This window comes from Molossus molossus, unplaced genomic scaffold (genome assembly GCF_014108415.1).
Source record: "Molossus molossus isolate mMolMol1 unplaced genomic scaffold, mMolMol1.p scaffold_m16_p_1, whole genome shotgun sequence".
Lineage (NCBI taxonomy): Eukaryota > Metazoa > Chordata > Mammalia > Chiroptera > Molossidae > Molossus > Molossus molossus.
Genome location: NW_023425344.1, coordinates 96,837,613 through 96,864,624, shown reverse-complemented (window position 1 = coordinate 96,864,624; position 27,012 = coordinate 96,837,613). Strand labels below are relative to the sequence as shown.

The 27,012-nt window shown below is 42.1% G+C and overlaps 2 protein-coding genes across 2 annotated transcripts in view; one reads left to right on the top strand and one right to left on the bottom strand.

The window, feature by feature from the left end:
- Nucleotides 1-3,107, top strand: part of KIN (Kin17 DNA and RNA binding protein) — a 32,711-nt gene extending 29,604 nt beyond the window's left edge. Inside the window, exon 13 of the mRNA XM_036244059.1 lies at nucleotides 2,896-3,107. Within this exon, the coding sequence (XP_036099952.1) occupies nucleotides 2,896-2,958 (63 nt within the window). The 3' untranslated portion in view covers nucleotides 2,959-3,107. The remainder of the gene's footprint in view (nucleotides 1-2,895) is intronic.
- Nucleotides 3,108-6,900: 3,793 nt separating this feature from the next.
- The window catches only part of ITIH2 (inter-alpha-trypsin inhibitor heavy chain 2), a 34,561-nt gene continuing 14,449 nt past the window's right edge, over nucleotides 6,901-27,012 (bottom strand). The window contains exons 8-21 of the mRNA XM_036273756.1: nucleotides 26,801-26,929; nucleotides 25,271-25,387; nucleotides 23,552-23,720; nucleotides 22,525-22,650; nucleotides 20,882-21,063; nucleotides 19,802-19,987; nucleotides 19,281-19,420; nucleotides 17,048-17,217; nucleotides 14,324-14,461; nucleotides 10,765-10,878; nucleotides 10,167-10,365; nucleotides 9,465-9,637; nucleotides 7,781-7,892; nucleotides 6,901-7,150 (exon numbers count right to left, since the gene is read on the bottom strand). Coding sequence (XP_036129649.1) covers nucleotides 7,003-7,150; nucleotides 7,781-7,892; nucleotides 9,465-9,637; nucleotides 10,167-10,365; nucleotides 10,765-10,878; nucleotides 14,324-14,461; nucleotides 17,048-17,217; nucleotides 19,281-19,420; nucleotides 19,802-19,987; nucleotides 20,882-21,063; nucleotides 22,525-22,650; nucleotides 23,552-23,720; nucleotides 25,271-25,387; nucleotides 26,801-26,929 — 2,103 coding nt within the window. The 3' untranslated portion in view covers nucleotides 6,901-7,002. The remainder of the gene's footprint in view (nucleotides 7,151-7,780; nucleotides 7,893-9,464; nucleotides 9,638-10,166; nucleotides 10,366-10,764; nucleotides 10,879-14,323; nucleotides 14,462-17,047; nucleotides 17,218-19,280; nucleotides 19,421-19,801; nucleotides 19,988-20,881; nucleotides 21,064-22,524; nucleotides 22,651-23,551; nucleotides 23,721-25,270; nucleotides 25,388-26,800; nucleotides 26,930-27,012) is intronic.

The following is a 27,012-nucleotide window of genomic DNA, read 5'->3' as shown; positions in this document are numbered from 1 at the left end:
TTACTATTGAGGATATTCTAGGTTCCATCCAAATACCTTTGGTTTACAGTTCGTATAATTTATTTTTTCTTTATTGATTTTTAGAGCGAGAGGAAGGGAGAGGGAGAGAGAGATAGAAACATTGATGAGAGAGAACATCAATTGCCCCCTGCATGCCCCCCACTGGGGATTTGACCCACAACCTGGGCATGTGCCCTGACCGGGAATTGAACCAGCGACCTCTTGGTGCATGGGTCAACACTCAACCACTGAGCCACACTGGCTGCGCTATAGTTGTATGATTTTTAAGAAGCACTTTCTTCCCTTCCTCACTGTACCCCCAGTTTCACCTTTCTTTCTCATGCTTTAGTTGCTTATAGCCCTGTACTGAGATAAAAACCTGTGAGGAAATCCACATAAAAAGCTTCTCTGGTTGATTGCAAAGCAGCACTTACCTTTGAAAGAAGAAACTCACCCTGGCCAGTTTGGCTCAGCGGTTAGAGCATCTGCCTGCGGTCCAGAGAAACCGGGTTTGGTTCCTGCTAAGGGCACGTACCTCGGTTGCAGTTTGTCCCCGGCCCTGGTTGGGTCATGCGGGTGGCAGCCACTCGATGTGTCCCTTTCACGTCGATGTTTCTCTCTCCCTCTCCCACTCTATCTGAACAAAAAATGGAAGAATGTCCTCGGGTGAGGATAAAAAAAAAAACTTGCCTTCTAATTTTTTGGTGTTTTCTTTTTCTTTTGCAGTCTGGTCCCCTGAAAAAGAAATCAGTGTTTTTCTGTGTCTGTCTCTCTGTGTCCTCATGTTTTCTTCAAGTCACTGCCATGAAACATGTGAACTTTTCACATGATCTCCCCTACTATTTTTACCATTTCTGGAATCTTAAATTATAGAATCAGTATTATAATATTTAAAACATTTATTATTTTTGCTCATTATGAATAATTTTACATATAAATTAAGTAGATTTTTAAAAAGCTAACAAAGCGTTCCCAAAAGAGCCTCAGTCTTTTAACTATTTGCCTAATTAACCCAAATACCTGTCTCATTTTTATACCCCAGCTTTGTAGTTTTTATCATAAAAGTGTAATTGCCCTGGCCAGTTCTGGTCAGTGGTTAGAGCATTGGCCCAAGAACCAATGAGCCGCGGGTTTGATTCTGGCCAAGGGCATATACCTTTGTTGCTGTTGGTCCCCAGCCCTGGTTAGGGTTGTGTGGGAGGCAGCCAGTCCATGTGTCTCTCCGTGTCAATGTTTGTCTCTCTCTTCCTTTCTCCCTCCCTCCTTTCTACTCTGTCTGAAGATAAATAGAAAAAAAAACACCTCCTGTGAGGATTTAAAAATAAAAAGCGTAATTGACTATCAGCCTTTAAATTTGATAATTAAAGATTCAACCTGTATCATCCTTTATATGGGAGCTTATTTTTAAATTTGATAATTAAAGGTTCAACCTGGATCATCCTTTATATGGGAGCTTATTTCCTTTAAATACAATCATTATTATATATAAAAAGAATGGCATTTTAAAAAGCATTTTAGCCCTGGCTGGTTTTGCTCAGTGGTTAGAGTGTCAGCCGAGAACCAGAGAGTCTCGGGTTTGGTTCCCAATAAGGGCACGGACCTCAGCTGCAGTTTGTCCCTGGCCCCAGCTGGGGTCATGTGGGTGGTGACCACTTGGTGTCTCTCTCACAGAAATGTTTCTCTTTCTCTCTCTCTTCCCCCCTCTCTCCCTCCCGCTCTATCTGAAGATAAATGCAAAAATGTACTCGGGTGAGGATAAAAATGAATGAATGAATGAATGAGTAAATAAATAAATAAATAAGCAAGCAAGCATTTTAAAGGAAGGCATGGGTCTTGATAAAATAAAATGTCAGTTCGGGGTTGGTGTCTTTATCACCACCACCATCATTTTATATTTTGTAAGGGAAAGGACCAACTTTTAAATTTTAACCAAAAGGTTTAACAGTGAGTTGAAAATTATGGAGCTCATGCTCATGTTATGTTCCAGGTCTTGTTCTAAGCACGTAGTATGTATTGACTCATTTATATATTCTAACAACCTGTAGGGACTATTATTACTGCCTTGGATAACAAGGCACAGAGTAGTTAGATCACTTGCTGAGGATGGATTTGAATTTGGGCTGTCTGGGTCCAGAGCCCATTTTTTAAGTCTCTGTTCCCAGATTGTGTCAGCTTTTATGACACAGGTACTTTCATTATCTAGTTTTCCCCTTCCTGTTTTTGCTGTGTATGAAGAGAAGATGAAAATATACAAACATGTTTGAGTATCTGTATTACTTAAAATAATGATATTTGCTATTAAAACAAAACAAAAACACCAAACCCTTCAAATTGATAATGGTAAAAATATAATAGAAGTTTACTTTTCATTCTAAAAGTCCAGAGGTGATTTGTGAGGCCATGGCCCTTCTAACTTGTGGCTTTGCCATCTTCAGTAAGTGGCTTTTTTTCAGTTGTGTTTGCTTCAGGCAGACTAAGTAGAGCACTGGATTACAGGTGGAAGGAGCATGGCCTGGGCCTGGAAATGGCTTGCATCCCTTCTGTTCACTTCTGTTCACTTCCCTGGTCTGGAGCTCCACCTTATGGCCACACCCAGCCACACAGGGAGCTAGGACATCTCACTATCCAGGAGGCACAGCAGATACTGAACAGCTAGCAGGTGTTGCCACAGGATCTAGTGATGACATGATTCAAATATCTTTGAAGAAAATTGTGTTAGTTCTTAATGAGAATTCCATAGAATGTTTTTAAAGTTCACAGACATACAGAAGTGTTAGTTACCTGATTTTTGGGATGTGGAAAAGGCAAATTTATATTCCTAATTGTAGTGTCATTTTCCTTTCTTTGAAGTACATGTGTATTTTTAACCTTTTCTTCAATTATTTTAATTTATAGGGCCCTTTAAAAGGACGCAGAGTCGAAGGAATTCAGTATGAAGACATCTCTAAACTTGCTTGAGTTTGAAAATTTGTTAACATATTAAAAATCCTAAAGCATCAAATTGGTGTTTGCCAAGGCACTATAAGACTCTACTGTGTTAGGGTATTTCTTTTGTATAAAACAAATGGATTTATTTAAATATTACTGTACAGTTGTTTAGCTAAACTTATAGAAAATCTAATTATGTCTCATGAAGTATCAGAACTATGTAAATTTGTTCTTATTTTTGTTTTCTTTATAATTCCTTGATTTTAAAATTTTTCATTAAAAGAATATTGTGAAGTGTTTTATATAAAACAATTTAGAATCATAATTATAGGAAATTCTTCATATATTCTCATTTTATATTTTTAGTAGTAAAGTAGTAATGAACTATAAATATATTTTTAAAAGTCAAACTAAATGTAATAGCTTTATTGACATATAATTCATACACCATATAGTATCGCTCATTTACAGTTCACAGTTTCAGTGGTTTTTAATATATTTATAGAGTGGTACAACCATCACCACTGTCTAATTTTAGAACATTTTTATCACCCCCCAAATAAACCCTGTACCCATAGTTACTCCCTATTTCCCCTCTTTTTCCAGCCCCTGGCAGCCACTTTTTTACTTTCTGTCTCTAAGGATTGGCCCATTATGGACATTTCGGATAAATAGAATCATACAATATGTGGTGTTTTGACTAGCTTCTTTGACGCAGCATAATGTTTACAAGGTTTATTCATGTTGTGGCATGTTTCAGTATTTCATTCCTTTTTATTGCTGAACAGTATTCCATTGTATGGATATACCACACTTTTTTTTTTTTAGTATATTTTTATTGATTTTTGAGAGGGAGAGAGAGAGAAACCTTGATGAGAGAGAAGCATCAACATCCATCGACTGCCTCCTGTCTGCCCCCTAGTGGGGATTGAGCCTACAACCTGGGCATGTTCCCTGACCGGGAATGGAACTGGCAACCTCTTGGTGCATGGTCAGCACTCATCCACTGAGCCACACCAGCCTGTTTTAATCCATTCATAAGTTGATGGACATTTTGGTTGTTCTGGCTATTATGAATAATGCTTCTATGAACATTTGTGTACAAGATTCCTTATGAACATTTCAATTCCTAGGAGTAGAGTTGCTGAGTCACATTGTAACTCATATGATACCGTGTTGAACATTTTATGGAACTGCCAGACTGTTCCAAAGTGGCCACGCCATTTTACAGACCCACCAACAATATTGAACTATACATTTTTAAGTAAGTAGAGCAGTATGTTACATAGGGATGCAAAAGACAGGAGACCCACCTCACACTTATTTATGTACACAAAAAGAAGAAAGAAAGGAAATTTATAGTGCATGCAGCTGAAAAGAAGCAGTGGGATTCAGTGTGAACAGCCTGGTAATGGCTGGGTCACACTGGGTCTTTGGACTCACTTCTGATTGAGATAAGGCTGAAGAGAAGAAGCACTTTCTATGATATTAGGTAATTATTTTTATTTATTTATTTTAAGCCTCACCTGAGGACATTTTTGCATTTATCTTCAGGTAGAGCGGAGGGCGAGAGGGAAGGAGAGATAGAGAAACATGGATGTGAGAGAGAGACATCAAGTGGTCACCACCCACACGACCACAACCAGGGCCAGGGACAAACTGCAACTGAGGTACATGCACTTAGTGGAAACTGAACCCTGGACTCTCTGGTCCACAGGCCAACACTCCAACTGCTGAGCCAAACCGTCCAGGGCTTAAGTAAGTCTTTAAAGCATGTAGGATGATTGGAATAAGATCTCAGACTAGTAGGTACTAAAATAACTCCTGATTCATCGTTCATTTTTACTGTACATTGAGATACTCTTTAATTCTATTTGATTTATTGTTTTGGATTGCCAGGTTTCCAACTCTAAGAAACCTTGTTTAATTTTTAGTATATTAAAAACACAGATTTTTATGGCAGGAATGATCTGAACCAAGACTCTGGTTTTTCTGAAACATGGGCTCTCGTTTTCCTGATAATAAGGCATATATGTATATATATACACACACACACACATAAATGGTTTAATGGAAACTGTTCAGATTGATACTTAGGAGAAGCTTTGAAGACAGACTACATACATGCTAAAGATAGTTAATATATCTGACAAATACCAGCCCTGTAATACCCGGCTCTATACAAAATTAAGTATTGATCAATTATCAGTGGGTTGCAAGGTGCTCCACAAAATGAGCAAATAATCTAGGCAATTGTCAAGTTTTCCTTCATCACTGACAGCATAACACTTCCAGAAACTAATCAAGAGGTAGACAGTGGAATAGTTCCTTCCTTTCCAACGATTCCCATTAATTTGGTTCCTTTGGAATTCAAAATTGATTATTCATTTGTAATTCAAAATTAATTATATAGAGAAGGCATATTTCTGGTCTCAAGAGAAACATATGAACCATATTAATAAGGTTATTTTTATAGGCAATGAATTTCAAAACACCAGCTATTAATAATTGTGATAATTTGAAAAACATGGATTTGGTTTTAAATCTAGTTGCTTTTGATAGGACTCTTGCTCAACACCCTGCATGTAAATACACACCCTAACATTTTCACCATTTTAAAAACAGCATATTTAAAATACTAGGAATCAGATTAAACTTACCCAAAGCTAGAAGTTTTATTATTTTTTATTTGTTTATTTTTGTTAATCCTCACCTGAGGATATTTTTTTCCATTGATTTTTAAAGATAGTGGAAGGGAGGGAGGAAAGGAGAGAGAATGTGAGAGACATCGATTGGTTGCCTCCCCCACACACCTCGACCTGGACTGGGGATCAAACCGGCAACCCAGGTACATGCTGTTAACTGGGTATCAAACCCGTGACCCTTTGGTGTGCAGGCCGACACTCTAACCACTGAACCACACCGGCTGGGCAAGTGGCATTACTCTTAGGAACTGCTTAACTACAAACAAAATCAAAGGTCCACAAGGAGTACTACTAAGGAGGGTTCTGTGTTCAAGATCTATTGAATCTGTGTGAAACTTGTTGCTTCGCAGACAGGGGTTTCCAGGGCATTTGGAACTGATTCTCTCGGAAGTCGCAATAACACTGACAGCCATCTGACATAATGTCCTGTGCAGGTTTAAATATGTGAAGAATTTGAGAGCAACAAAGTCTCCAAGGTGATCTTAGAAGAATGTCAGGGAGGCAGGACTGTTACAGGATTATAATTTAATAAAAAGGACACCTACCCAATCGCATTTTAACTTATTTGGAGAAGAGCTGGCTTAACAGAATGAGGTTGGTCAACTAAGGCCTTGTGATGGCTCATTTTATGTGTCAATTTAGACGGGGCCGCGAGGTGCCACAGAGTTGGTCAAACATTTCACTGGGTGTGTCCATGAGGGTGTTTTGGGTGAAATTTACATTTATAAGGTGGACTGAATAGAACAGCTTGCCCTCTTTAATATGGGTCAGCCCCATCCAATCAGTTGAAGGTCTGAACAGAACAAACAACTGATCCTCCCCCAACTGGCTGCCTTTGGAATTCATCTGCAACATTGGTTCTTCCTGCATAATGGCCTTTGCACCAGAATATCGGTTTTCCCTGGGTCTCCTGCACCACTGGCTCAACTTGCAGATTTGGGACTATCGACCTTTATAATTATGTGAGCGAATTCTTTATAATATATATGAAAAGTCAGTGTTCTTATTCCCTGTTCACCATATAACCTCGAAACTGAATCTCCCACATAACTGAACATAAAAATGTACTCAACCTGCAAAGTTGAGGGCCTGACAGTTAACAGTGAAATCGCAGTAAATGTGGGAGGTAGGGCTCTGCCTGGATGCCAGCTAGACCTGCCGAAGCAGCTTTTCTTTGCGTTGCCTTGCTGAACACACCTTAGCATCTGAAGATGCAACAAAATCCTACATCTTCTTTGCAAAGCATTTATTTTCTTCATATGTGTGAATATCTGGCTAGATTTTTAAATTATTCAAACTGAAGAATAACTGCAAAAGAGGCAGGGGGAAAATGTATATTTATACATTTGATTTCCAAAACTGAACACCGTTAAGGCCATTTGAGGAAGCTGTAGAGTTGAGGCACAAAGTAATCCTTGTAGTGTCCATCGATGAAACCCTTCCCACTGTTGTGCACAAACCAACAGGGAACATCTGTTCCAAACACTGTGTCTGTTCGGTAGTCTTTCTGTAGGCCTCTGCGAGGAAAATGGGCATACGGTTAGGGCACAGACCCTGCATATCTTGAAAGGAGACACACTCTTCCCCCTTGCTGTCTTTGTGCCCCTTCCGCCACCTTATCTGAACCCACCTGTCCCCACTCCCCAAGTCATCTGAGTCTGGGCTTAGTGTGTCCTCACTGAGACTGGCCAACTTGGACTTTTCCAACAAGGTAAAGAGTGAAAATCAACTTAGCAATGGAAGGAAGGCAGGAATACAACTCCAAAGTATTGTGGGCTTAACCTCACATACTCAAAAAGAAGGTTCTAGCTTGAATATAAAAATACACATTCTCTAGCATGATGGCTTGTGGGTATTTTTACAATTTCCTCCTACGATCAGCTTTTTCAGTTATCCAGCTTGTGACCATAGGGCTTCTAATGTATAAAGGCGAGAACAACAGGTTAGTTAGTCTTGGCATTTCATGCACATTCTTCTACACGCAGTCATCGTTTTCATCTGAGATGGAAGAGCTGCAGTGCCCTTGTGCAAATGCTATGTACGTGCCTGTTGCTGATGAATTGTTCCGTTTGACACAGGTAATGCTGTGTGAGTCCAGTCCGAGTAGGGGCCCTTTTTTGTCACTGTCATCTGCGTCTGAGGCTTACCTGGTGACAAGCAACTTATGTCCTTTCACCTCCATGCTCGCCTCTGGCTTCTCAGGGTCCTTCCCGGGCCGCTCATTGAAGATGTGTATCTGTGGCTCATGCATGAACTGGCCTAGTGAGATCAAGTCCAGACAGTGATTTACATGTCTCCCGGGAGTAAAATAAAAGAACAGGCTGGTCATTGGATCCAAGCTACCAGTTGGTCCTCCCTCCAGAATTTCTGGGGTAGAAAGACGTACTGAGAGGGAAAGAGCAGCAATGGGAAAGAAGATCCTTCCTGAGAGCGAATCCATGCTCACCCTGTGGTCACATTACATATGAGGCTGATGTAGTGGATCAGAAGTAAAGTGCCCTGAGTGGAGTCGGGGTGAAGGTCAGCACCTAAGTGCATAGCTCAAGTCACAAAAACAGCTTTGTGTGATGTCATATGCTTAAACTGGAACCATTCTTTAAAAAGTAGGGAAAGTTGGCCTAGACGCCCTGCTTGTCATCAGACTTCTTAAGCCAGTTCACTTCTCTTCAGTTAGAAAAACATTTTCAGCCCAGCTGGTGTGGCTCAGTGGTTGAGCATCGACCCATGTACCAAGAGGTCACCAGTTCGATTCCTGGTCAGGGCACATGCCCAGGTTGTGGGCCCGATCCCCAGTGGGGGGCATGCGGGAGGTGGCCAATGGATGCTCTCTCATTGATGTTTCTATCTCCCTCTCTCTCTCCCTTCTTCTCTCTCTAAAATCAATAAAGAAAAAAATTTAGAAAAAAGAAAAACAGTTTTCATAAAACTGAAAATTAACCCTTTTCTTAAATGTGCCCAGTACATGATGATGAAATCCTTGTTCTGGGAAAACCTTGTTTGGAATGGCAAAGGCCCTCCTGGCTATAGCATTAATGAGTCACCCTGCACCACTATATTGGATTGTATTAATCATGGTCTTAGTTTGTTTGTGTTTTTGCTTGTTTTTGGTACATGCCCCTAGCGGGAACCGAATCCGGGACTCTCTGGTCCGCAGGCCGATGCTCCAACTGCTGAGCCAAACCGGCCAGGGCTAATCATGTTTTTAAATTTTCTATATATTATGACATTTGACATCTTAAAAACCCAGTCTGGCTGGGGAGAAGCTGCCCCTCCCAGGGGTAGTCAATTCCGCAAGATGGTAAAGGACTCCGCCGGGAGCATGCCTTTGGTATACAACTAACCAGCCCAGAGCCATGTCTCCTCTACGCGGCCCTTATAACCCAGAAGAAATCATCCCTGGGCCAGGTGCCATGCAGCTAGAGACCATTCTATAGCCCAAAGCCCATGGAAACTATTCACAACAGCCAACCCTAACTCACCCTGCTCTGTCTTGTCTTTCCATGGAAACCTCTATAAAGGCTGTGGCCTGAATCTATCACTTGCTTCTGCTTCCCTGTCCAAAACCTGGCCTCCCTCCTGCGGCCCCGTGGGCAGCTGTGCCTCCTGACTCCAGGGGAAATTGGGAGTAACAGTTAACGCTTCTTCTAATGGCATTGACCTCTTTGTGTCGTCACTCAGGCACCTTTATAAATAAAGACCCAGGCTCAGAACATGCCTCCTGTGCTTTTCGGTTCACACCTGCCAGTTTCCCAAGTTCTCACCACCGTCATCCCAAGTTGCTTGAGCCCTAGTGTGGTCCCACACTTGTCAGGTGGTCGATCAACACTTTACCTATTAGTCCATGTGCTTTAGGGGAAAACGTGTTTGTAGAGGGAATGTAGATCCCCAAAAAGTCTACGTTGATCGGATGCTTCCTCCAAACACGATGAAGTAACACAGAGAAGGACATCTTGTTATCCAAGATGATTTTCACAGTTTTCTCTTTCTTCACCGAGACCAGCACCCTGGTGGGAAAGTTGACATGGAACAAACAATTCAGAGCAGACTCTTAGAAAGTCGTCCCTCTCACCCCTAATGTCAACTCTCATTCCTCCCAGTGCAATCCCACTAGTTTCCTGAGACCTTGACCATGCTTTTGCCATAGAATGCTGTTTTCACTCGCAGCTCTGAAATTCTATCAATTGATATATTTGCTCAAACAGATACTAATGGGAAGATACCACTCACAGGACACAGTCATCGTGTTCCTGCACATGTCTGATAGAGCAGCTGTGGATTTCAGCTCATGGACTCATTCACCTACCCAACAGGTATCCATGAAGTACTTACTCTCTGCCAGGCACCAGGTTAGCACTGAGACACCTGGTGACCGCACATGTGGTTCCTGCTGCCAGGAACAGGGAGTGGGAAACAAACGTTTTTCTGATCGCCCACTTCTTCATATTTAAAATGATGATTTTTAAGTCTATGTTTCTGTCGCGGATGTCCGTGTTTATTTATGTAATGTGTCGATTCACACACAGTAATACTTGCCTCTGATTAATGACCTGAGCTGTGTCAGACCAGGATAAGACTGTCGTACGGGTGCCCTGGCTCAGGGTGATGGTCTCAGTGCTAATTTCTATTTTCATGTCTTCACTTTGGAAATAAAATCCCAGTTTTCCAAAATAAGTGCTTAGTTTTTCATTCTTGGGCTTCTTTGCACCAACGAGCTGTCCATTGACCAAAATCCCTACAGAAAAAAAGAAAAGCTTTTCCCCCCTCTCTCTTGTGTGCCATTCTTTTTTCGTGTGTGGGCGCCATAATTCAAATTTATAAAACTTGACAATATGGGGAAATTATTATTATTTTGCTTTAGGATTTACATAACATTTTTTTTCCTTTGTAACTCTCTCTATAACTATGCTTTATTATAGTTTAATTATATTACAAAATCTGCTAGTTCATACAGAGGGAGAGCATTTTATCTACTATAGTTCAAACACTTAGGAATATATTTATAACGTATTACTAATTATTGGAGTTGGAAAGTACAGGACTTCTATTGAAGTGAGAAAGAAAGACATCCCAGGTAGTGATAGTGTAGCATGGCCAAATTGTCCAATCCAAGTACAGTATCTTTTTATATTACCTGATTCTGGATCAGAAACAAGGTTGAGGATCTTTCCAGGTTCTGAGTCAATATTGAAACAAATATTCTTTTGGCTCTTTGGTAAGTAAATGATGAAGTGTGGGTCATTCTCAACTGAAAAATACAAAGAAAATGAAAACAAAAAAAGTCATAGATGGGGAGAGAATTTGAAACATATTTTATTCCTAGACATCTTTCATGTAACAAGAACAAATATTTATTGTGCCTCCACTATATGCTAGGCACTCTTCAAGGAGCTGAGTGCCCAGTGGTCCATACCCATTGTTCCTCCTCATACAGCCTCCACCAGAGCTTTAAGTTATTTTAAGAATATAGTGGATACTTACTCTGTAGCTCTCACATATGCACTGGGCTAGAGACAAAAATGAGCCCTGGCCAGTGTGGCTCAGTGGTTAGAGTGTTCACCCATGAACCAAAGGGTTGCAGGTTCAATCCCCGGCCCCAGCTAGGGCCCATGCAGGAGGCAACCAATAGCTGACTCTCTCCCTCTCTCTCTCTCTCTCTCTCTCCCCCTCCCTCCCTCCCTTCCACTCTCTCCTAAAGGAAGGAAGGAAGGAAGGAAGGAAGGAAGGGAGGAAGGAAGGGAGGGAGGAAGGGAAAGAAAAATATTCTTGTGTGAGGATTAAAAAAAATAATAAGAAAGCCACAAGGAGTACGACACACACACACATATATACTACATATAAATACATGTATACTGCATATATGTAAATATATATACAGTTAGTGTAAAGATATGTAGATAGAAAGTTATGTATTTTATCAAGTAGGCATACACAGTACGTACAAATAAAGAAGTCATAATATTAGTTGGCATACAGATTAATATCGATCCATTCCAAGAGCAATGAAGGATCAAGCTGCTCCCGAGAAAGTACTCCTTTGTTACTGGACACCGTTATCCCGGCTGCTCTTGTTTGGTTGTTCAGCCATTCAACAAACATTTAATGGGGAAAAAACACTATGTGCAAAACACTAAATTAGGCCATGTTTGGTGCAGTTATAGATAAGTCATGGCCTTCAAGAAAGTAGCAATTTAATGAAGGAGTGACAAAGACCCTCTGTCCTTGACCAAACTCCACTCCGGCTGCCCTGAACTTTTCCACTGGGCCTCAGCATCTGGACTTCCGTGTTGGTCTCTGCGCTGTTCCAGTTTAGCAAAAACACTGCTAAGTAAGTGTAGCCAGAAACCCCACCCTCTGAATCCGATCACCCTCGATATCTGATAGGGTTCCTCATTCCCATCCCACCCCTCCAGGTGACGTCTGATCACACCAGCCTGACTTCAGCAAGAATCCTGTTAGGGTGTTAAGCCTGAACCCCACTCCCCTGGTTGTTCCCTCTTAGAAATCTTTCATCTGCTGAGCCTCACCCTGCTCCCTGGCTAGACAGCCCCTTTCCCAGCTGTATTTGCAGGTGAGCGGAATCTCCCTCCGCGCTGCCAAACCCCTTGCGGTGGTCCTTACTCCCACCCCGGGAGTAGAATCTTCCTTACCCTGTTTTCACAAATGCCACGAATACTTTTTTTCTTCCAAGGAAGCAGACATAACCACGAATGTAAGCTAGAATACAGTAAGAGATACAGCCATGGCCTGAGCATAAGGCTCTGAGAATGAAGATGCAAGGACTGGCCCCACCTGGGACAGCTGAGCGAGGCCTTGCGAAGGGTTCGGCTTTTGCACTAAGTCTTAAAGGTGGGAGGAGAGGGGAAGGCTAAGACACAGCAGAGGTTTTGCTCTGAGTGGACAGAACAAGGAGTGGCGTGGAGGGAGAAAAGTTGATGATTTGTTTAGAAGGCAGCTCGATGTGACTAGAGGATGGGTTCTTGAAGAAGGTAGAAAAAGATTAGACTAAAAGTGTAGGTGTTGGAGACCACGGAGCAGCACGCTCAAGAACGGACCTTTATTCTATTAGATAACTATCTGAGCTTTTGAGAATACATGTGACATGATTTGACCCTCATTTTAGGAAAAATTTGGTTACGGTATCAATTAAGTATTGGGAAACAGACATAGGAAGATCATTTAGCAGCTAAAATGGCAATAACCGGGGCAAGAAATGTTAAATTCAAGAAACTAGCACGGTGAATGGGATTGGCGAGGGAGGGAAAATTCAGGAGACACATGGTAAAATTCACCATATCTGGTCAACAGTGGAGAGGAACAACTTAGAAGGCCTCAGTAATTGAAGGGGTTGAAGAAGGTTTGAGCTGAAACACTGAATTGGTTGTATTTTCCAGGATAAAATGGGAAGAGTTGGCTGCCATCCACTGACAGGCTACCGTTTCCCAGATATCATCGCAAAGCTCCTTGCAAACATTAACTCAACTGCTTCTCCATGCAGGGAACGGGAGACCCGCCAGAGTTCCCACTCACAGCCAGGCTGTCTGATCACAAGCCTGCTCTCCCAACCACTCTGATATGCTTGTTCATTTTCAAGTGTTCATTTTGAAACTTAGAATCGAGAATAAACTAATCCAGAACAGGAACAAAACCTTGTATTTCTTTCACCCCTCACACCACCACGCTCATGCTACGTATTCAGTAAATACTTGCTTAATTGATTTTGTGTTGGGCTGGGCACTAGAGGGCATCATTAAAACACGGAACAAAAGGTTCTTAACTCCTTTAAAAAAATTTTTTTTTAAATCACTTAATTATGTGTTCTTCTTCCTTCTTCTACACAAATGTGGTGTTTTAAAACATTTAGTGGGAAGGAAATTATTTTTGTTAAAGATAATAATTGTTTTTGCCATTTTAATTAACCCAAATCCCACCCATCAAACCTCCTCATAAGCAAACGAATCGGTGCTGTCACACTGAGTTGATACAGTTCTAGGCAACAGGAATGAAACGTCATGTTTAAGTCAGTCTGTGCAGCCTGAATCTTGATTAGGGGAAAGTAGACTAAGGATTCCCACGACTAACTCCGTAGATTCCTAGGGCCCGGGGTCCATGGGCATAAGAGTAGCTAACATTTATAGAGCTTCTACAGGGAACCAGGAACCTACCTTACAACCGCCTTGCAGGGGAGGGAGTATCATCCCCATTGTATAGGTGGGCTACCTTGGGAGGTAATTTAGATGAGGTCATGAAAGTAGGGCCCCCGTTATGGGATTAGTGTTCTTACAAGAAGAGACACTTGAGAGCATACCTCCTCTCTCTCTCTCTCTCTCTCTCTCTCTCTCTCTCTCTCTCTCTCTCTCTCTCTCCAGAGGTCTTGTGAACTCACAAGAAGATTGGCCACTTACAAGCCAAAAAATAAAATCTACCTGGTCGGCACCTCGATCTTCTTGGTCTTCAGCCTCCAAAGCTGTGAAAAATAAAATTCTGTTGTTTTAACCACCCAATTCTGGTATTTTGTTATGGGGGTTCAAGCTGACTAACACATGGAGCTATCGTCTTCAGGGGAAGGCAGTGATGCCCATAAAGTCCCCTACTTTACTAGGACTCAGTGACTTTATTAATGTATGTAAGTGCTCCACAGATGATTATCTGATTGAGACCGGGATGGGAAAGGCACATGGAAGTCCTCTCACCTCTCATCACATGTGGGGGAGGAGTGGCCTCAAGCACAGAAGATCCCCTCGCAGGCTGTGGTATCTTGGGCGTTGGTGAAGGTTTGACCCAAGACGGGAGTGTACTTGGAGCAACTTTGCGGCCGTAATTCAGGGCACCTGGGTAGAAAAACCTGCATCCATTAGTTTCCAGGCTTACTTATCCATGTTAAGTTGCGTACAATTTCAACAATTATGCAGCCCCAAGAGGTGCTCAGCCAAGGCCTCCTCCCATTATTTTGATTCCTGAGTTCTCCTATGGCTCCCTCTGTCATCGCGCTGTGGACCCGCTTTAGGTTCTCCCTAGAGTCTGGGACCTGGGCTGGGGTCTGCAGCCAGAGGGGCTGCTCCAAGGAGCTGGGGAAGGGCCTCATGTCTTCAGCATAGGCAGGGGGGACGATGTCCAGCCCAGGCCTTGGAGAAGTCGGATTATGATCGGCCTCTTCCTCATACATTCCTCTTTACCTACAAGAAAACAATCTGAGCAATTTAGTGTCCCAAAGAGCTTTCCCTACTGGTTACAAAAAGTTCAGTTTTCTTTCTGATATCTAGTCAGTCTCCTATCTTTGAGAAACAAATGCCACTTCACCTAGGCATTTTTAGGTGATACAGTGTTACCTAGATAAGCCGGTTTATCAGGGAGGTCAGCCTCATGTAACCGGGAGGTCAGAAGCCAGGGTTTCTTGAAGCCTGGGCCACACCAGTATAGTTGGCACCGCACTTGGACAAAATTAAAAATTTAGAAAACATTCCCTTTAGTATGTGCAGGTCATTTGCACGACTATGTTTCGACAGTCTTTAAGAAAGAGGGGAAGGAGGCAGGGGGATAAGCCAAAGCCCGCCGGTGTGGCTCAGTGGCTTGAGTGTTGTCCCACAGACAGAGAGGTCCTGGTTCAATTCCTGGTCAGGCACATGCTGGCGTCTCGGGCTCGATCCCTACTAGGGGGCGTGTAGGAGGCAGCCAATGGATGTTTCTAAATCACATCAATGTTTCTATCTCTCTCTCCCTTCCTCTCTCTCTAAAAAAAAAAAAATCAATAAAAACATATTAAAACAATGTCTTCTAAACTTGGGCATAGCACCTTTGGGTGTGCCCTGGGACTTTGCACGGGACATTGAGATCATGGATCATTTTAAAGGTAATTTCTAGGTTCTCAGCTTCCACATACACTCTTTCCTCAGAACACCCCTTTCTCCTGGTTTGCAAGCAGAAGGTGTGCTCTCTCCGTTTCTCTCACCAAAATCCTCCCAGAAACCCGAGCATCCTGTTGAAAATCAGTGCAGTGCGAAAAAGCAGAGAGACTCCAATGAAGGGGAAACAAAATCGTTAGCCAGTCAGATAGTTCATCTTACTTTCAACAGGATTGCAGTAGGGCCCAAGCTGTCATCTAATAATAGATCATCAAAAATAATATTTGAACAGTAGATCCATATGTGAGTTTTGTCATGTAATTTCAAAGAAGTGCAGGTAAGTGATTGAAGTTGCCATAACCAAATACTTTCCATTCCTATCTACTTATCAATGTCTATAGGTTTATCAGGACCTATACCCATAAAATACTGTTTTTTTAAGTAGAGTTGATGCTGAATCTTGTCTCTTTCAATCTACTAATAAGTAAGATTTACCCATAGATAGATGAAAAATATACTTAGCCACATTTTTCTCACTAAAAGATGATTTCTAAGAAAATGGCACATCCTATGTATATCCAAATTTTAAATAAACTTATATTATTCTGATGAATTGTGTGCTCATAATAATTTTCATAAAAATCCAGAAGAAAACTTTGAACACTCAGAATCTTACGGTTATAAGAAATTGAAAACATTTAAATTTGTATACATATTGTTCTCCTCTGAGAAGGGTGATCAACAAAAGACTTCTAAGCATAAACATCTATTATGTTCACATATGATTCTGCCAGAAAAGTGAAATGGAAATATAAATTCAACTAGAAAAAAAGTACAAGATAAAATTTCTAATAATGAAAATAGAATTTGTTCATGTATTTTTTAGTGGATGATTGTAAGTATCAAATCAGGTATTCGATGTCATTAGATACACTTAAAAGAGTTTTGTCAAAGCTTCATTTTAAAAGCTCAACCTTTACAAGATGCCAGACATTAAATCCATCGCAAGTACTTAAATAAGGTGAAAACATTTTAATGTTGAGTTTTTAAATGTATGAAGAATACATAGTTTTCAAAATTCCTTTGGAAAACATGTGAGCAAAAATGTTTGGCCCTGGCCGGTTTGGCTCAGTGGTTAGAGCGTTGGCCTGCGGTCCTGAGAGACCCGGGTTCGGTTCCCGCTAACGGCGTGTACCTCGGTTGCAGTTTGTCCCCGGCCCTGTTCGGTCGTGCGGGTGGCAGCCACTCGATGTGTTCCTTTCACATCGATGTTTCTCTCTCTCTCTGTTCCTCTCTCTCCCTCCCACTCTACCTGAACAAAAAATGGAAAAATGTCCTCGGGTGAGGATAAAAAAAAAAAAAAAATGTTTGAAGATCATGGCAATGAAGTATCCTTATATCCTTACAGTAAATTGACAGGAAGGGCTCGGCATGGGGTGGTGGGAGATTGAGAGGGTACACGGGCCCGGGAGCTAGAGGTGGACTGGGGGGAGTGAGAGGGGCAGAGGTCTGAGGACCTTTCCTCAGCCTATGAAGCTGACCCTTAATGTTTTTCCGTCAGACCGAAACACTGACCTGAGCAGCAGGAATGGTCTTGCGGAGGGGAGTCGGCCAGCATGCGCTCATTCCCGGCTTCATTTTCAATCACCATGGCCGTGAGTGGGGTCACTATGTGATGTTCCAGGGACATCTGCAGGATTGTTTTTGTGATTTTCCTTTTGTCAGCAGCTGTAGTAGCCAGACTTCTGTATTCAATAAACAGAGACATTACAAAGTGTCACTTTATTTAAGGCTGAGTTGAAGTCCCACAACTCCATCATGTCCAGTGTCCAACCAGGACCCTGGGGGCCAAAGGAAAAATAAGACTAACTTAGTGTTTTATCTACCCATGCAGTCCTAAGGACTTTTTTTTTTTTTTTTTTAATAGACCTGATTTTTTTAGAACAGTTTTAGGTTCACAGCAACATCGAGTGGAAAGTGAAAGGGTTAGTAACGTTTTAAAGGGTAAAGGTAAAAGCTTGCAAAAGGCGAAAACTGTGAAAAAATGTGTTGTTTGTATGACCTTTGTTCAGGCTTCTGTTAAGTATGGGTTTGATCTTTACTCAGCCTTCTGTTCAATACAGATTATCGAATTATCCACAAGACAATGAATCACCCAGCAGATGCAGGATGTAATACCAGACCAGTCCAACTGTAAAGTAGACAATGGGCTAGGCAGAGTACATCAGCAGGAACTGTTGGAAGCTAGAAGCAGAGTATATAATCTATACCCAACTGTTATTCGAGGCTGATGCCTTTTTCGGGTTCAGCCCGCCTGCACTCAGGTGCATGCAATAAAATCATTTTGCTTTATGCTGGCCTTGTGTTGTGGATGTGATCTCCCACTGGCTCAGACCTTTTGGAAAATACAGAGATTTCCCATATAACCAACGCCTCCAAACTCCCCCATTATCAACATTCCCACCATAAGTACATTTGTTACAATTGATGAAGCTACATTGACACATCACTATAACGCAACATCTACAGTTGACATTAGGCTTCACTCTTGAGTTGCACATTCTACGGCTTTGCACAAATGCATAATGACCTGTATCCAACATTATGGTATCATACAGAGTAGCTTCACTGTCTTAAAAATCTCTGTGCTCCATCTATTCATCCTCCACCCCCACTCCCGGCAAGTACTGATCTGTTTTACAGCAATTTTTTTTAAAAAAATCAATATTTAACTTTTGCAGCAATTTGCTATCTACCTTTAAATGCATCCAGTGTACTTCTGTAAAGGGGCAGAAATATTTCTCACTTACTTCAACCTACAGCTTATAGCCATGTGTCTGTTTTATACGCTTATTGACATAGATTTTTCTCTGTGATTAGTTAGTTATATTCATTTTCTCCAACCTATTTCCGATGACCCTCCTCCATCTCCCTGAGAATCTGATGGAACAGGTAAAGCAGGTTCAGGAATGATAATTTTCTTATTCAATACCTGTATGCAACTCTAAAGCAAGTAATCAAAGAACCACCCGTTACTCTAGAAATACAGTTTTAATATTGGAGAGTTTCAGTGCAGGTCAGCTGAGAAGCCAGATATGACAGTGATGACTATGAGTGCGCCCTTCCTTATGTGACATCATAATCACATAATCGTAGCTTTCTCTTTGGACAATCACCCACACAGTCACAGACAAAACTAATTGATGGTGACAGAGTTTGGACAGTGATTTCTTTTAATCCTCACCCAAGGATATGTTTATTGTGTTTATTGATTTGAGAAAGAGAAAGAGAGAGAGGAGAAACATGGATGTGAGAGAGAAGCATCAATCAGTTGTCTCCTGTATATGCCCCAACCAGGGATTGAACCCACAACCTTTTGGTGTATGGGATGATACTCCAACCAACTGAGCCACCTGGCTAGGGCTGAACAGTGATTTCTGCTGGAAGTGGTGGTGGGGGTTGAGTGGGAAGAAGAACAAGGGAACCTTCAGAGATAAAAAAAAAAGTCTTCTATACCTGGATCTAGGTGCTGGTTACATAGATGATATATATAAAAATTCATTAAACTATTCACTTAAAAATCAGTGCACTTCACACAGTTTACTTTATGCATGTTATACCCCAAAATAAAATGAAATAAGGGTGAACTCAGCTTTAGTTAAAGTGCTTAGAACCAGTGGAAATTAATAACCCAAACCCTGTAATAATTTGCTGCATTTTTTTGGTTCTAATCTCTTTGTGTATTACCTCAAATATTCAAGGAAAATCTTCCAGTTTTGCAAATCCCTGTGGTGTATGTACTTCTTACCGTTCAGCTAGAAGTTGGTTGATTGTCAGATAGGCCCACAATTTCCTGGTGAAATCAGGATCTGCATGCTTGTCTTTTGATAGAAAATCTTCCAAGTCATCCATTTGGGCCAAGGTCTCCAACACTAACTCTGTGTTGGCCTGGATGATGCAAAGTTCAGTTTAAAGACACCAGGGGAGCAGAATGATAGATAGCAAATCAATTCACATTTTTCATACCTACCTACTGTGAGTGAACCAGGATACTATGCAATTTTATGGGGAATGCAAAATAATTCAAAAGAATACAAAAGAGGAAGTTAGGTGCATACGTCCAGAGTTTGCAATTAGGCTGGAACAAGAAAGGTAAGGATTTGCACAATAGCTGGGAAGATGGCAGACAGTCTCATGCCTTCCCTTCTGCTACTGTTCTTTTCTACACACATGGTTCTTGGAATGCAGTGTGAGCTTGTTAATACACAAGATGTACTGTATCCAGGGGACCAGTTAGTATTTTTAGAATAAGCAGATAAGCCCAAGTACCGAAGTTGCGGTGATAATACTCTGTAATTGCTCTGATTTTTCAGGGTCAAATTTTCCTGCCACCACAATCTCTGAGCCTCCAAAATAGTTATGGAAATTGTTCTGAGTCACATCCGTTACTGACGTATGCGGATAGTTGAACTGAACGTCCCGGAGCAATGGCGTAGAGACTTGGTTGTAGAATTTCTACAATTCATAAAACAAACAGACAAACACAGAGAAATCATTATATTCATACCACTTTATAGGTCTAAAGCATTTTTCTCTGAGATTCTTCAAATGCTTAACAGATCTCTCTTATTCTCACAGGATCTCTGTGGAAAGCGACGGGACAAGGACAATTCTCATGATTATCAGACGAACTGAGACAGAGAGAAGATAAAGACTTGTTAAGAATACTACCACTGACTTAAGAGCCCAGCATTTTTTTTTTTCCCTGTTATGACCAGCATGAACAGCTAATGGACACTCATAATCAGAAAAGCCAGCTAGGTTGATATTCTCCAATTTTGAATTTATCCTTATCTGTCCCCATGTTTCAATGTGGTGCCCACTATGGATATATGGTACCTGGTACTGACAGAGGGTAGGGTAAAGTATATTCTTCTCCCACACCCTTTTCTTGTCAATTTAGTCAAAATAAAGAAGTAATTCATGTTTTTTTGTTTGTTTGTTTAAGGAAACTTACAGGCTACAGCTTGATCTGTGTTGCATTATAAAAAGTTGATATCCAAGATGCCAATGTACTTTAAAGGGAGAGCATGGTCATGCTGATAAGAAGAACCAACTGCTGGCGGGACTGCAGAGCCACAGAAGCTGGGACAGTGTCTGGGACAGTGTCTGGGACAGTGTCTGGGGGGTAGGGAAGCGCCCACTGCCTACTGCTCTCATCTCTCTGTTCATGCCGATGTACAATGGGTGCGGGGCATGAGAAAGAAACGAACACTTCATTTATTCTTGCAACCCAGTATAGCTGAAATAATGACAATTTTCATATATATTGAGCCATCTTCTTTTAGGTATCAGATACTGCTAGTTGAATGATATTTGAATAAAGAAAAAAAGAAAAAAAAATGTTACCTTCAGCTGGAAAGAAGTGTCCTGGTTTCCGTAAATCCTTTGGGCAATTCCTCGGTTGTCAATGGAGAGTCTCTTCAGGAAATCATAGTCGACATCAAACCCTATCCCCAAGCTGAACAGGGAGATGTTGTCTCGTATGTTCTGCTTCACGTTTTTCTGAATTTTTGACAACTTTAGTTCACCTAAAGTTGATGACCACAGAAAGGAAAGAAATGAGAAGGCAATGTTGTACTGTTTTGGAAAAACCATGGAGAGCAGTTTAGCAAAATTTGTCAAAATTGAAAACTCACTCTTTGATCCAGTGACTCAATTACTAGGAATTTTTCTTGCAAAGGTGTTGAAATGAAGTACGAGCAATGGTACATAGTGACATAATTGGGATTAGCCATATATTAGAAACAAATGTACACTAATAGGGGAGACTGGTTAGATTATAATACTTTCAAATTGTGAAATACCAAACAGTCATTAAAAAGAACAAGGCAACTTTATATTTTTATTTTGAATAATCCCAAAGACACATATTAAAAGGGAAAAAGAATGTAAGAATTGGTATATGTAGGATGTATTTGTACATAAGCATTTGTATATATGTGTATGTATATATGTGTGTATATGTACACATAGTATTCACATATATGTGTGTATGGATATATAAATAGTGTACAGACATGCATAAAATATCTCTGGAAAGACACACAAGAAATTGATAATGAGTGACTGCCTCTGGGGACAGGGACTGCATAGTTGAAGGACAGGCCTAAGCAACAGACTTAATTTTCTACTTTATTTCCTTTTCTTCCTTATGATTTTATTTTAAATTTAAATTTAAAATTAAATTTTCAAGTAATCTGGTCCAAGGGGGGAAAAGAAAAACCCAGTGCATCTGCCACAAACACATAACAACCGCCAGTCTAGTGTCACCGTGAATGAAATGGCTGCTCTTTGTCTTTCTGAAGGTAGGGTGCCATCGCCACGACCTCAGCACTGGTCTCCCTCCCACTGAGCCGCCTGGCACAGGTTAGGTCCAGTCCTTGTCCCCATGACAGACAGCAACACAACATAGCTTTCACTCATATTTGTCAGTGTAAAGAAACAAGACAAAGAGAAATAACAGTGCACGATAGGAGCAGGGAGATGTTGAGCCACCGTGTGATTAAGAACGCTTGACATACAGAACAGATCAGAGAGAAGTAATTTCTCCGCTGCAGTCATGAACTGGGGGCAGTGTGAAGAACAAGAAAGCTACATTATTGCGGACTCCAGAGGTCTAGCCGGAGTCAGTTCTCATACACACACACCCGTTCACCATCTCACAAGCCTTAAGTTGAGGAGAGAGATGCTTTCCACAGGTGCTTGTTAGCAGTCATAGCATACGGTGACAACAAAAACACAGTTTCCCCCGCATTGTAGAGGGGACCCTGGGGCATTCAAGGGCATCACTGAAAAATATCTGGGCACTGGTTTAAGCAGGTTGAGTGTTTCAGGGTCAAAAGAAGTCTTTTGTTTTGTTTTAGGAAGCATGGATTTAAAATGGTTTAGAAAATCAGGCCAATGCCATTTGATTTCCCACTTTCAACGAATCACATCCCCAAGAAATGACAGTAAAGATATTTGTACTAGAAAATTGAAATGCTACTTGCCTACTGTTGGATCACCGTCAGAAACCAAAATGATCAGAGAGACGGAGTTGGGGTCCAACATTCCCAAGTTATTGGCTTCATTCAAAATGAAGATGGCGCGCAGGAGCGCCTCGTTGATGTTGGTGCCTGATAAAGTAAAAGAATGTGCTCGTTCGGTTATATGCTCTCTCTTTGCACAGTACCAATCACATCTTGGGTTCGGGTTCATCTGTCATGTGATCACTCAAGAATAATGTATTCGGTACTCAAATCACTTGAGTGCTTTCCAAGTGACACCAATTTTGCCCAGGCTGCTTTAGATCCCCCAGGGAAGTAAAATACGCCATTTGAAGTAAACTACTCCCTTAGAGATGCGTTAGCCCTTTCAGAGCACAGTCTGTCATTTTGTTAAACATGGAATTGGAGGTACCTAAACCAGCCTTGCCGATAGACTTGGACATTGTTCTACAGACAGTTACATTTCATGCTATACAAGTAATGAGGAGGCGAGTGTCATTTACTGACACCCTTTTCTGAGGAAAGTTGGAATAATTAAAAAGCTTGTGTGGGATGGGTTATGCATTGTTTTTGGTTTTTTTAAAATCTTCACCTAAGGATATATATTTTTTCCATTTAACTTCAGATAGAGTGGGATGGGGGGAAATAGAGAGAGAGAAAGAGAGAGAGAGAGAGAGAGAGAGAGAGACATTGATGTGAGAGAGACACATCAACTTGTTGTCTTCTGCAAGACCCTGACCAGGGCCGGAGACTGAACCAAAACCAAGATACATGTCCTTGACCAGAGTTGAACCTGAGACTCTTTGCTCTGTGGGCCGATGGTTCTAACTGCTGAGCCAAACCGGCCAGGGCACGCATTGTACTTTTGCAAAGAAATGAGTATTCATCATTTAATAATACATGCATTGTTTAGGACAGACCACTGCAGACAGGGCAGAGAACATGGTGGTAAGAAATAATATTTCTTCAGTCAATCGAGATTTGAACCCTATGGAAGTTTCTCACTGGGCTTTAGGCTAAGCCCACTCACCTCCATTGGGCTGGATTTTCTCAATATACCTCTTGGCATCTGCAATCTGTGATTTAGTAGCTACAACTAAATCATTTCTCCAGGTTCGCACATTGTGGTTGAAATCAACCACAGAGAATTGGTCATCAGCTCTCAGGTCATCCAAAATGGTTTTCATCGCTTCCACTGTCTATTTCAAAAGAGAGAGGAGAAGGGTCTCGTTAAACAAACCCTGAGCCTGAGAAGAAAGGGGGAAGACCAAGGATTCATCCTAATCGTCTTTCAAGTACTGACTTGAGCTATAATTTTTATAGAAAACCTCTTAAATCCACCTCAGTCAACACAGACCTACTTCTCACTTATTCTGAACATGGATTGTCTGCAATTTGAGACTTAAACTTTTACTGACTTATTTTGTTATGAATAACCCCTTTGGCTACTCTTACTTTAAGTTAAGAATCACAAACTTCAGGTTTTCCCTTACTGGTGCCTGGAAATCAAATGTATTTCACAAGTCCATCTACTCATCCACTCTCTTAAACTACTTCTCATCTTTCTCTTCAAACCACCAACACCTCCCTGCAAATGACACTCCTGATTCCTAATAAACTCATTAAAAAGAAAAGAAAAGAAAAGCTCTTTTCACAACACCACCATTGAAGATACTTTAAAATTTACTTATTATGTTTATTGTTTATTCTCTGTCCCCTTCTTCCAGAACGCAATTTCTATAAACTCCATGAGGGCAGGGATGATCTTTAAAAAATATTTCTGGTTGATTCTGTTACTGATGAATTAAGTGCCTGACACAGAGTGGGTGTCTAATAAATGTTGGTTAAGTGAACGGAGGAAGGAAGGAAACAACGAATGAACTGCTGTATCAGGGCAGTGGTTCTCAGCTGAAGGCAGTTTCCCTGCCGAGGACATCTGGCAATATCTGAAGACATTTTTGATTGCCATGACCGAGGGGGTGGTGATACTGGCAATTAGTGGGTAGGACCCTTGGATACTACTAAACATCCTACAAGTACAGAGTGGCCCCTAGCTACAAAGAATTATCCAATCCTGTGTCAGTAATGCCGTTGTTGAGAAACCTTGTGTTGGAGTATGAGCACAGTGGGCAGGGGCTATGCATTTTCCTTCGTTTGGATGCTAGAAGAGCAATGAACACTTGGGTGGTCAGAAATGGTTGTTGAATGCATGAAAGAATGAATGAGAGTGAGTGAATGAATAGACAGTAAGTTGTTCAAACTGGTTAGATGAATGGATTGATGGATAAATAAGAAATGTCCTTGTTTGTCCTTCGGGACTGCACCTATAACTACTTAATGCTGAGTAAGCCTACGATGAGCTCCCTACAGGAAGACATGAGACTGAGTGGCCTCCCTCAAAGAATTACAATATAACTAGAAAAGATATGCATTATATGCATATAAGGATTTTAAAGCCACTTGTGAACAATGGCAAGATATTAAAGTAACACGTTATGCAGAGGGACCAAAAGGCTATGAAGCAGAAACACGGTCAGTGAGAAGAGGTTATACCGAGATACCTTTTTTGAAAAGGTGAGTTTTAAGATAAATTTTTGTTATTCGCAAGCCGTCCCCTCTGTGGCACTCTGTGTGGCAGCCCAGACCGGCTAAGACCAGCCTGGGGCAAGGGGCACTGAAGGCCCGCATCACTGGGAGGGGATGGGGCAGGCAGGGGGTCCCACGTACCAAGCCAACAAAGCGTACTTACTTGTTTCATTTTTATTCCCCACATTGAGCCACTGACATCAATGACAAAGAGGATGTTTTTTGGAATTGGGTCCATGTTGTCAGGAGCAAAAAAGTGGACAAAATATCCATTAAATACCTGAAAAACAGAATATATTTGTGGGCCAAACCATTACTACTGTTTGGAATGTAGGAAGATGGGGACCTGAGGACTAAGAGAGGAGAGGTGAGTCGTGGTGAGCAGGAGGTATGATAGTCGCAAAGAAGAGAAGAGGTGGCAGCTTGGTGTCCATCTGTCTCTCTTCTTCCTGTTCCTCCTTCCTTTCCTGCGAAGGCCCAAGCCCTCTGGTCAGGTTGACTCCCCGGCGTGTTTCCCTCCTCTCCCGTCCTCTCCACTTCCCTCCACTCCACCGGGCCTTCATAGACAGCCTCTGCTCCAGGCCCCCTGCTGGTGAACCGTGACCCAGGCGAGCCAGGCAGAGCCCCTGTCCTCCTGAGCTTGGGGCCAGTGGAGGACCAGAGGCAGTTTGCAGCTCAGGGTGTTAAGTGCTACTATCAGGAAAACAAAGGCTCCGAGAATGCCCCCTGGAGAAGCGTCTAATTCAGAAATGGAAGTCTTCCCCAAGGAAATGGCACCTACACGGGACTTGAGTGTGAGTTTGGAGCTAGCCTGCCAGCATGGGGGCTGGGCCAGGTTGGGGCAGTAGGGTTGGGATGGAGAGTTCCAGACAGTGAAGTGACGCTGTGAGTGGATGTGGCACGCAGGGGCTCTGTACATGGTTCAGCACAATGGGGCCACAGAATCTGAGGGTGGAGAGTCAGCAGGGCAGGTCTGAAAGGACCTTCACAGGCCCTCCGGGCATTGAGGTTGTAATTGAGGTGAATGGGAGGCCACTCCAGCTGGATGCCTGATCACCTCTTTGTCTTCTGCTGCAGGCGGTAATGATGGCTCCTTCTCTTTCTACTGCCCTCTGATTGCTTCTCCCAGGATCTTACAGGGTTCCCCTGCAGGGTGTGTAGCTGTGGCTACTTCCTACTCCCTGTTCCTGTAGAGAAGCACAGGCTTTGGACACCCTCCAAGAGCTCTACCTTAGCATGAGGGAAATACAAACTCACACTTAAGACATGATGAAGGGGAAAGAAAGCTTCTCAGGGAATCTTACAATGAACACTGATCCTGGAATTCGTCACTGGTCCAGATCCTTCTCTAGGCTTTGGTTATGCCTTCCTCCCAGCCCCAAGACCTCTGTGCTTTCTTTGATAGTCTAGTTGCAAAAGGCTTTGAAAGGTTATGCAAAATTCCCATTATTCTTCCTAGGAGGCTTACAAGTACCTTTCTGGGACAGGTACATGGGACCCATTGACTCTTTCTTCAGGTTTTTGATGGGAAGAGATAACGCCTAGCGACAGGGAAAACGATTCCCACCCCTTCTCTGCAGCCCTGACACTTGTGTTGGCAGCTAGCCACTCCCCGGAGGCCAGGGAATTGGTTCCACAAGAGACTCCTTCCTTGGCCTCAGTGAGGTGGCTCTTAGAGTCTGTTTTCACGCACCTCAAGTTTCCCGGCGTTCTCCTCTCTGTTCACGTCATACACCACCACCAGCTCTCCGTCCACTGCAGTCTCCGAGCAGTTGGAACATTTTCTTTGTTGTGCTACTGTGGGCCTGAAGGACACGTGGGCCTAGAGAGGATGATGATGTCAGAGCCTGGTCTCTGTCCTCACCCCTCTGCAGGTGCGGGGTTGACAGCTGCATCTTCTCGTGC